Source organism: Halichoerus grypus, chromosome 4 (assembly GCF_964656455.1).
Source record: "Halichoerus grypus chromosome 4, mHalGry1.hap1.1, whole genome shotgun sequence".
In the NCBI taxonomy this organism is placed as follows: Eukaryota; Metazoa; Chordata; class Mammalia; order Carnivora; family Phocidae; genus Halichoerus; species Halichoerus grypus.
Window position 1 is genome coordinate 95,240,060 of NC_135715.1, and position 11,487 is coordinate 95,251,546.

At 41.9% G+C, this 11,487-nt stretch overlaps 1 protein-coding gene across 6 annotated transcripts in view; it reads right to left on the reverse strand.

Annotated features, from left to right (window-relative positions):
• INSIG2 (insulin induced gene 2) overlaps positions 1–11,070 on the reverse strand; it is a 37,047-nt gene extending 25,977 nt beyond the window's left edge. For 3 of the 6 annotated variants that reach the window (XR_013447085.1, XM_078070681.1, XM_078070684.1), the window contains exons 1-3: positions 11,007–11,070; positions 5,421–5,542; positions 4,421–4,803 (exon numbers count right to left, since the gene is read on the reverse strand). Coding sequence is in view for 5 of the 6 variants with exons in the window: in XM_078070681.1 (XP_077926807.1) it covers positions 4,421–4,664 (244 nt within the window). In the remaining variant the exon portion in view is untranslated. Of the gene's footprint in view, positions 1–4,420; positions 4,804–5,420; positions 5,543–10,882 lie in introns of all 6 variants that reach the window. The other 3 variants (XM_078070682.1, XM_036105284.2, XM_078070683.1) reach the window with 3 other exon arrangements.
• Positions 11,071–11,487: the final 417 nt, after the last annotated feature.

The following is an 11,487-nucleotide window of genomic DNA, read 5'->3' on the forward strand; positions in this document are numbered from 1 at the left end:
CCAATAAAAATCAAATCCATTGAGTATGCATGGTTCTCGGTTGCTCACTGAGAAGGAGAATTCGAGGAAGCTTGTCACTTCCCATTAAATGTCTTCTTCCTTCCCTTTAAATAAAGGCATGGCAGAGTCTGATCACAATATCTATGGCACAGGGAGGCTCCACCGTTTGAGAGCTCAGCAGAAGTATGTCTGGGCTTCTTTTCTCTTTCTCCCGACTTTTTATTTTAACAAGAGATTGTTAAAATCATGCCCGTGTAACATTATATGCAAACATCGTCCTGCTTAATTGGAGGGCTCTCTGATGCAAAATAACATTTCTTGGGATAGATTTAAGTTACTTCCCAGTGACCAGTTACAGCATACCAAGCCAAAACCAGAAGAAGTTTGTAAAACATCAATATTAAGTCATCACTTTTTCAGGGTAGTGTGTTTAATTCAGTGATGCACTAAGAGGAACAGTTAAATCAAATGTTTTACAAGGAGCAGGGGCTGAAAAAAACAAAGCCATTGAATGAGATAGACTTTCATGGAAAACTACGACAGGATATGCAATGTTTCATTCAATAAACACTTAAGCTCCCATAATGTGTCCGGTTCTTGATATTTGCTGGGGATTTAAAAAGAAAAAAGAGTAAGACGTGATCCTAGCCCCAAAGTGAGCAGAGAAACGATGCAATACAGTAATATGTTAGGGGTGGCACTGACAGGGCCTAGTGGGGGCCCAGTCTTCTCCTGGCATGAGCTGAGGGGAGGCAGGGTGCTGGAGTGTCGGGAAAACTTCACAGAAAAAGTGGCCCCCGAGGCAGGAGCCAAGTTCAGCAGGTCAGTGGTGTGGAAATGGTTTTCTAATCCAAGGGAAATTCTGGGGAAAAGCATGGACAGTGCAAAATATCCACCATCACCTGGAAACTGTAAGCTTTAGGCAAAAAGGGAGCTTCAGAAAGACTCTGAAAAAGACAAAAGTTGGCAAGGGTCATATCGCAGAGACTACCCTGCAGACACTGGGGAATCAGGAAATAATGCCATTGCATTTGTAGCAGACAGAGAGATGCTCACTCTTACAGTGCTGAGTGTACAACAACACATGATGGGGACAGGGGACTGGCGGGTGGTCAGAGGACAAAATTAGAAGCAGAAAAAGAAAAACCTGAAAATTCCCATCAGAGCGGTAGAGGGCCTGGACCAAGAGACAGAGGCAACATGGAAACTTGGAAACTTGGGAGGTGGGAGCAGAAGTCTTGCAAGGCTCTCCAGGAACTGGGTAAATGACTGGCTGGCTAAACTAGAAAGATTTGTTTTTTCTTTTAATGTTAGATATTAGTTTCATAGGTATGAATATAATTTGGTTACTTGCGATTTTCAAGTCAATTTCCCTAGTTATTTTACCCACACAATGATGGTTATCTTTTTCCTCTATTCATTCCTCAGAAAGATTCCTTTGCAGCCCTCCGTAGCATTCAAAAGGTTTCTAACTCTGATTCTAATGCACTGCACACATTGAGAAGTTAATCAACTTGAAACACCAGCCATTATTAAATTAAAAATAGAGAACTAAGAAAAGAAAAATGAGATCAAAGGAAATGTACCAGAGTTCTCTACTGGGTGTCCCTCCAGAAGCACTGCTAACAAATTTTCCAGCACTACGTGCTATAGGGGAAGATAGCAAATAGCCAGGGACCCTTCTGTTTGCATGCAGAAAGTGGTGATTCTGGAGAATCTCCAGAAGGTAGCTGCTCTGTCTATGAATATTAATTGGATAGGAAAAGCAAAGGACAATTATCAGTTTTTCTGACTTAAGATGGTAAGAACTACAGTGTTTTGAAAATGCATACCAGCACATGTACACAAAAACATATACATACTTCAAACACACGTAAACATGTACACACTATGTTTCTTATATCATTAACTTCTTATTTCCTTGATATTTTCCCTAAAATTGGGGGCAGGAGGTGCAAGAATCCATTTTCCACCTTTGGCAACTTTCATAAATCTGGTATCTTCACTCTCATCTACTAAATGCCATGACTCACCCAACAAAATCAGTAGCAGAGTCAACTGGAATCTAGATTTCCAAATGCCTCTCTACTTCCGTGTGCCCATGTACCTTGTGGAATGCACTGCTTTCAGGAGAAACACTTAAGCAAGAAATGTAAATGTAAATCCTCCAAACGGAGAAGTATGAAGTTAGGTTTGTAAGTGTAACAGACCTAGTGACTGGAAAAAGGAAGGAAAGCAGGGACAAAGTAACTGAAATGTGGCATTAACATTTGGAATTTTCCTTCCTAAATATGAGTTTGTGGCAAAAGTGCCCACGCCACAGGGACAGACGCAGGCCCTGGTCCTCTCCTTAATGGAGGTACACTGAAACCTCAGTCAAGTTCTCCTGTCCCAGCCACAAATGTCCAGCACACAACAGTATGTTCCATCCAAGCCTGGCATTTCCTCTGCAAGCTTCAAAAGAGGCCCCCCTGAGTCATGGGGAAGTGTGAGGAGCTTTCTCTTTCCCCTTCTCTGGCCTGTGATGCTGGACCCAGTTGCACCATTCACCGGCTCTGAGACCCTGGGCTCAATGACATCCTCTCTTCATCTCAGGCTCCTCATTTCCCCAAAGTAGGCACAATGCCAAAATCTCACTCCCAAAGTTGCCCTACAGATCCCTGGGGTTAAGGGAAGGGCCTAGCACATTAGGAGGCAGTCAGTAAGTAACACTGTCCCTCCCCTGACCTTCCTTTTGTCTATTCTGAAAAGACATGTTCTTCCGAATCCCAAGAAGCTTCAACTGGTAGCCAGACAGCAGCTACACCACACAAGAAAATAAACAAACTAGAAAAAGACGATGGGAAAACTTAATTTTTCTCTTTTGAGTTTAGACGAAAGAAAATACATGAGGACTAGTAGACACAACAGAGAATGATAAAATATAATTTATGCTTTCTCCTCTATTTGGACAAGTTTGCCTAGTCTCTCAGAAAATGTAATAACCCTGGGGAAACTACGAATCACTGCCTTTATAAACTTTTAATGTGAATATTGTAATAGAGACATCAACACATAAACCACACTGAAACCTTACCACAACATGCCTTTCCATCCACGCAACTGTCCAGTAGGTTCCACGAGGTCATTCTAAAACATCTCACACCTAATTCCTCCCCCTTCAACCTCCAGCTCGAGGATGGAAGTCAAGAAGGATCTACATTATACTGCAAGGTATTGGTGTATTTTAAGTATGAGACACCAAATGGACATTCTAAAAAGCAATTTTCTTCCTCGATCAGATTTTTCTTCTACCACACAATGATGGCTTCCTCCTATTACTTCCTTCTATAAAATGTTATTAATCTAGTGGTCTCAGTCATTAGAAAAAGCTAAAGAGTATCCATTATGGAAGCTCCCCATTAAGTACGCTTTCTGAAATGCTCCACTTTATCTGTGACACACTGTCCACCAAAAGAGATCTAAAATAACTACTGAAATAGGATAATGATTTTAAGCAAAGAGAATCTACTTATTAATCTCTTTAAGTATTCTTTATCCTTAAAATACATTTGAAAATGAGATACCAAGAAAAAAAAAGCATGTACAAAAATCTAAAAAATAACATGAAGCTTGGGGCACCTGGGTGGCTCAGTCGGTTAAGCATCTGCCTTTAGCTCAGGTCATGATCCCAGAGTCCTGGGATCCAGCCCTGCGTTGGGCACCCTGCTCGGTGGAGAGTCTGCTTCTCCGTTTCTCTCTCCCTCTGCCTCTCCCCCTGCTTGTGCTCACTCTCTCCCTCTCTCTCTCAAATAAATAAAATCTTTAAAAAATAAAAAAATAAAAAATAACATGAAGCTTTAAACTTGAATAACGCTACTCCATCTTTCAAGTTTTCATCTACTTCAAAAACAAGGCCATAACACACCTAGATCTAACCCTTAAAACCACAGTGACGATGATCATCAAAATAACCCAGAGTAAGACTTAATATGAGGTGGGCTGAAGAAAAGACAAAAGTAAGAAGTTAAAAGCCTCATCCCAAAGGGAAGCAAGATTCTTTTAAGATTAAAATTTTAAAGTTCATAGGTCAGACAGAAATCAGACACAAGAGTACCGTGATTCCATTTATATTACATGGGGGAACGGGCAAAAATAACCTAGGGACAGGAAGATCAGTGGAAGCCTGAGGCTGAGGGTGGGGAATGGACGGCAAGAGAGCGCAAGAGAATCTGTGGGTCATGGAAATGTTCTACAGCCGGACTGTGGTGGTTGGTTACACGACGGTGCGCGTTTGCCTCAACTCATGGAACTGTTCATTTAAAACAGGTCCACTGTCCTGCATTTAAATTAAAGCTGAAAAACAAGTACTGCCCAGACAACATCCACACTCATGTGCCCTCCTTCCTTTCTAAGCAGTACAGAAGCAACCTACACATACCTGAGGCTGTGCCACAGCACGGCGGTACCCACCACGCTGAAGAAAAGATGCTTGCGATCACGTCAGGTGGAAAGAGCGTCACATTTCTCTGAATCTGAAGTAAATTTAACACTAGTGCAAGAAATACTCCAATAAAAAACAGTACCACTCCACGAATCATCAAGTTCACACTCCTGCTAGTGACAGAAGAAATGTAGGGGCCACGCTTTTTGGGCCTAGGTGACTCTGTCTCTCCTTCTGCCATGGTTTCATAAGTTCAGTAAACCAGCAAGGGGGGGGGAAAAAAGGCTTTCCAGCTGAAAAGCCAACTGTCTGTGAATCAATGCAGACTGGCGTTTCAACAGTTACAGCATCTTATCCTAAAAGAGGACCTACCAGAAATCCTGTAAGAGATAAGAAAAAAGAAATCAATGTTTGTCTAATAAATGATCATACAATTTTTCTGATTTTCATACTAATTAATTTCAAAGTACAAATAATGAAATGACAAGCTTATCTATTTATTTAAATTAGTTATTTACTAAATAAGAAGTGGTTTAAAAAGCATTCTTATAAGCATGATATAATAAAAAAGTGTTATACTTAGTATTTCCTAGGACAGCCTAAGTGACCTGCGAGGCTCAAAGGTTAGAATAATAATAAAAACAGCTTGCTCTGCTTCAGAGAAAAGCAGAGCAGGTTACCTGAGATAGTTCCACCAGAATCTGGAAGATTAAAATCCAGGTTTCTGTTTTTTTCTACCTAAATCTCCAACGCCATCAGTTAGGACAGATGGGCCTAGAGATTTAGGTAAAAATCTTTATACTTTACAAAAAAATAAATGAATTTATACAGAAAATCAACATATTCTAACTGAAAATTCTATACTGCTCACAATAAAATGTGACTTGCTCATGAGGATGACCTCCATAGCGGAATAAGATGTTTTCACGTTTAATGGTTATGTATTTGAATTTTTGCACAAAAGCATCTTACAAAACACAGACTGGCACCCACTTACCTACACATACACCAAGCCCAGAAAGCAGACCTGCCCGACTCTTGGCAGGGCCACAGCTGTGTCCCACCCCTGCCTGGACTCTGTCAGCCCTCTGTTGCAACCACAGAGCTACTGTGACAAAGCTGCAATAGGAAGCAGAAGAAAGGAAGCTAAGAAAACGAAGAGTAACCTCTTGGCTAGATTGTAAGGAGTTTTAGCCACGTGGCTCCTGAAAGCCACAGCAAGTAGTCTTCCTCTTATGTTCATCTGGTTAAGACAAAGAACATCTGACATTTCTGTGAGCACACAACCCATGTGGAAACTGGGGGTTGGGGAGAGGGGTGCTGACTTTAGAAATAACCAGTATGAAAATGAGAACATTTACGAGTACTAGTAACTCTCATAGCCGATCAGTTCCACATGATAAACACAGACAACAGACTGTTTGTTTGTTTGTTTGTTTTAATTCAAAACTCTGGGCCCAGATCACAGGGGGACATCTGTCCTCAAGTTAGTCCTCATAAACCTAACTTAGTCTATAGCAAGACTGAGCTCTATAGCTTAGAGGACTACAGAAAATAGTACGTCTTCCGGCTGATTCATGGACAAATACACTCTACACACCAGCTGAAAACGCCTGGAACACATCTCCTTCTGATCTGATCTTGCAGACTCCTCCTTGCTGTGCTATCCAGCAAATTAGCACGCCAGGTGTTTAGTTGCTACAGGATTCTTCATCATCACCATCATGACTATTGATATAGCACCCATTTATGGAGGGCCTACTCCATGGCAGACATAGAGTTAGCCCTAATCTTCAAAATCATCCAAAGGTAAGTATTACCACCCTCATTTTACATATGAAATGCAAAGTCAAAGAGATTTAGGAACTTGCTTATCATCACATGACACACAGTATCAGAACTGAATTTTACCTCAGGTCTGATTCCAAAACCCATCCTCTTCCCTCTAAATCTGAGCCCCATTCCAGCCCAACTCCTCAGACTTCTTTTTTGGCATATGGATTTATGGAAGGGGATTTGGTTACTGAAAAGACAGTAGATATGAGAAAAACTAACTCAACTATAATATATTCTCAATATAAGTAGGTATAATAGCACAAAGACCATGAGAGTAAATGTACCAAGGCCTTGAAATTTTCTTCAAAATTACTAGATCAAGGTGTAAAAAGATGTTTTAAAGAAAAAAAAATCAGGGGGTGCCTGGGTGGCTCAGTTGTTAAGCGTCTGCCTTCGGCTCAGGTCATGATCCCAGGGTGCTGGGATCGAGCCCCATATCGGGATCCCTGCTCTGCGGGAAGCCTGCTTCTCCCTCTCCCACTCCCCTGCTTGTGTTCCCTCTCTCACTGTCTCTCTCTGTCAAATAAATAAATAAAATCTTAAAAAAAAAAAAAATCATATGGACAACTTACATACTGTATACCACCATACTGCATAAGACCCTTCACTTCCCAGACTTCCAGTAGACACAGCAACGTGCCCCAACTTCTGCGGTTAAAATGGCTACTCGAGGACAAAGTATATAATTTTAAGTAGCCCCAATTCCTCTAGTGAATCCTCGTTTTATGTCTGTGATCCTTCCAAGCGGGAATTAATGGCAAAGGATGTTTTGTGTTGAATTATGTTTCTAAAAGAGCATAGTAACTTCAGCTTAAAAAGCGTTTTTCATTTGTGCCAGGTCCCAGCTCACAATCACCAGTGTTTGTCAGAGGGCACTGGCATTTTGGGCAGGACAATTCCTCGCTGTGTAGAAGGAACTGCCCTAGGCATTGCAAAACACTTAACGTCCCTGGCTCGTGCCCACTAAATACCAAGGGCATGCCCCCTCGACCATTTGAAACAACCAAAACTGTTCCTACAATATTTCCAAATGCCCCCAGAGAGGCAATGCCCTCCCACTAAGGACCACTGATTGCCACAGACTATTTCCTCAAGCTAGAGACTTTCGAAGCTGTTTGTTTATGTTATTCTACCACAGCTGTTTATTCAACCTTTCCTGGCAATGCTTGTTTATAGTTTCCTACTTCACCCCAAAAGTTTTCTTTAAAATTAACACAATATTTGGTTGGCGACTGTTTATTTGAATGAGTTCTCTTTTTAAAGATCATATTTTAAAAATCCAAAAAGCTGATTTTTATGACTATATTTGAACGAGCTCTCTTTTTAAAGATCATATTTTAAAAATCCAACGAGCTACTTTTTACGACTACATAATAATACAATATTATATAATTCCTGGAGACAAAAATAAAAGGATGCTTTAGAATCACAGTAACCTAAAATTTAAGAAATAGAAGGGAACTGAGAGATCATCTATCCCAGGGGGTCCGTGAGCCCTGAGGCAAAACAAAACAAAAAAAGTTGTGTATATATGCATTTTTCTGGAGAGTTCCACAGTTTATATCAAGTACTTAAAAAGCCCATGATCCAAAAGAAGTTAAGAACCAGTGATCTAACAGTTTTCTCATTTTACTGGCATATCAAATGAGACCCAAAGTGGTCAAGTGAGGTGACAAGATCAAGGCTGTGTACTACTAGATCTTGCTACCACAAATGTGTAAAGTGAACTCCTGGAAATGAACAGGCTCATTAAAGGGATAAAAAATTCCACAAGACCACTCACTCCCTAGTATGCAACAGTTCAGTTCCTTAAAAAGCATGCTGTTTAAATATCAGTCACAAAACAGGGGAGTGGGTTATTTAAATGAAAGCTCTTGGGATTAAGTATCCCCTTAATCTGTTTATTGTAAAGTTCGGGTTTTCTGATTAGGTACTGATATTTTTTTTCTTAAAATAAAATGTACCTATACCTTTAAATATTACTCTTACATCAATGATAAATTTGATTCTTCTCCAAAATTAAAAAAAAAAAAAATCTATACTTGAAAAATTTAGATTACTCAAGAAATAATTTGCTGATTAGGGAAGAAGTCTTTGGTATAAAGATATTATTTAGAGAGACCAATACCTCAATAGATCCTCAATGATAATCCTGGTACAGAGGTGTTTTGTTTTTTTTGTTTTTTTTAAAGGTTTTATTTATTTATTTGACAGAGAGAGACACAGCGAGAGAGGGAACACAAGCAGAGGGAGTGGGAGAGGGAGAAGCAGGCTTCCCGCGGAGCAGGGAGCCCAATGTGGGGCTTGATCCCAGAACCCAGGGATCATGACCTGAGCCGAAGGCACGACTGAGCCACCCAGGCGCCCCGAGGCAAGTGTTTTTAATCCCCATTTTACAGAACAAAGTAAGTTAAGTAACTTCCTGAGATGATAACACTGTTACCAGGTAGTACCAGGACTGGCATCCTCCCCCACATCCCCAACACTTTGGCTCCTTCTAGAGTTCTTTCCCATTTCACCACACTGACCCAAGTACAAACACCATACAAAAACAATTCACTCGCCACACAATGGCAGCTTTTAAAGTCATGCTGATCAACTACTGTTAATACCAAAATAATGTGGGTTGTTTTTTTTTTTCCAAAAATTGACAAAGAAAAATCTCCCACAGTATATAAGAAATTCTTATTCTTCCTTGAGCCCTGACCTACAATTTCTATAAAGTACATTACTGAACAAAAAGAAAAATAGTTCAAATAGTTTAGACAGATCAATAACAAATCATCAAAACTGGAAAAACATTAGTCCAGCTATATGGCCGTTTGTTAATGGGTGATATTATTCCTTTAAAAAAAATAAGTAATAAGTGATTCAGGACTTTGTGAATGAATTCATTTGTGAATGAAAATCAAAGTTTATGTCTTCCACTGAAACAACTTTCAGGCAATAAGCATTTGAAAACAACAAACACACAATTTTCTAGTAACCTTAAGAAACGGCTGTATTTTATCAATTTCTACACCTTCTCAATCAAACAAGACCATTCATCTTCCAATGATTAACAGCCACAGAAGTATATTTCTTTCCTCATATCACCCTATCTCTTCAAGTGTTTGGGTCAGATAGGCTACTAAATAATAAAACTAAATTACTACCTCACATCTTTCATCAGATGCTCTCTTAATTATAATGGCATTCTCAAAACAGAATAAGCATAAACATCAGGAAAAATACACTTACATCAATGAAAAAATTTAACTCTCCTTAAATAAATAAACACAAATGTGAATCATAGGCTATGCACACTAAAACTTCTAGAAAGACAAACATTTTGTCTTAAGACAATGCAACTCATCTTTCCTTTCTATGTTAAGACCCAAACACGGAAACCATTAAACAAGCAGCATTCACATCCCATTACTACTTTTAAATGTCAAGTCTCAGTCACTAAAAAGGTTACTCTATCATTTGGGAATAATTTTCTGATAACAAATTACTGAACTGCATTCTCTCCTTTCCTTTACAGCAGACCATTCCTAAAAACAACAGTTGTCAGTTTAAAAAGAATCAACCTCTTCCACTTTGTATCAGATATGTACTGACAACTACAACAAATCACACTAGTCAACATAATGTGCAGAGAAAGAATGAAAGCGGAAAATAGGAAGACTCCCAGGAACAGTACCTGGCTAATATTTTTTCCCTGGAGACCCTATTAGTCAGGTATCCCCTTCATTCATTTTCACTCGGTGGGTGGCAATCAGGGCCAAGCCCCAAAGCTGTAAAACACAATCTAGCCACTGTTTGCCTTCATTCTCCCTGTACCTAGCACTGGAGCGTGCCTTCCCCTGCAATCCTCAGCCCCATTGCCAATACTGATCTGGGCCAGTTTCAGTGGCCCAGGAGTCAAGTCTACCCATTCCTTCTTAAAGCATCTCCTCATCAATCCTACAAAACAGGAAGCCCTTCATGGTATATTTTCCTAGACTATCAAGCTAACACCATACTTTTATAACTTTTTTCCAACATTAACAGGGCATGGGTCATGATCACTTGTTTTAGCACACTTCCTCCCACCCCCACCCCCCGTCCCCTATCATCCACACCTCTTTCCTTTTCCAGATGGCCAATCCCCACTGAGCAACCCCCAAATCCCAGTAACTTATCACCAGCTGACTTCTAGGTCCTGGCAAGTGTTCTCTTTGGATTGACCCACACACCTACTCCAAAGGTGTCCAATTCCAATCCAAAATGCCAAAGTCCCACTCCTCAACCCAATATCAACATACCTTCTTGCGGATTCTAAACTTACTACAAAAGCTACCTTTTTGGATCCATCCTTCTCCCCAGCCTGAGTCTCCCTGGCTACCAGCCTCCCAAGTCCTGACAGCTCTATGCTTGACAGCTCGCCGACCTCCAGCTTCATCAAATCTCCAGGGTCGCCCTTCCCGCCGTCCTCCAGTCTTCTTTCCGCTCGGACACTCTTGCACTGTCCGGGGAGCCTCGCCTCTCCCATGACCTCCGCCCGACCCCGCTGTCTCCTTCCGGACCTCGCCGACCCTTCACCAGGTAAGTGGGGCCCCTTGCCCTTCAGGCCCCATCTGTGGTCCTGGCTACCCGCACCTGCCAACGGGGTTCCCAGCCTGCAAAAACACAAGCAGTTCCTCTTCCCGAAGGCCATCCGCCTCCTCAGGCCGCTTCCCTCAGCACTATATCTCCCGAGCTTCGCAGGGGGACCCCAACTCACCCCCGCCTCCGCCATCTTCTGGGACCGGCTGCCGCCCCCCTCCCCCCCGCCTCTTCCTCCTCCCCTCCCACAACTCCGCCGGAGCCCCACTGCGCCTGTGCAGTCCACGAGGCGGTGCTCCGACGATCGGGGCAGAGGAACTTCCGGTTCATACCCGCACTTGTTGTTGGGCCCGTGAGACGGGGCAAAAGGGCTTCCGGCTTGCCCGAAATCAGCCGCTGCTTGTAGGTGTGGACTGTTTAGACGGTGGGAGGTGGCTAGGTCAGCTGTTGTTTGCTGACCAGGCAATCGTGGGTTGTGACGAGTATCCAGGCCCTGTGGGCGATGTAAGAGAATCGCGCACTAAAACACGCACACTCTCTGGGAGGCGTGACCCTCAGCGTGTCCCTTTGCTCCAAAGGGAATTGAGGGCTCTGGAGCGCAGGCCGCCGGATCTCCACCGCAGACGCTGACTCAGTACCTTGTGCTTTTGCCGGATTTT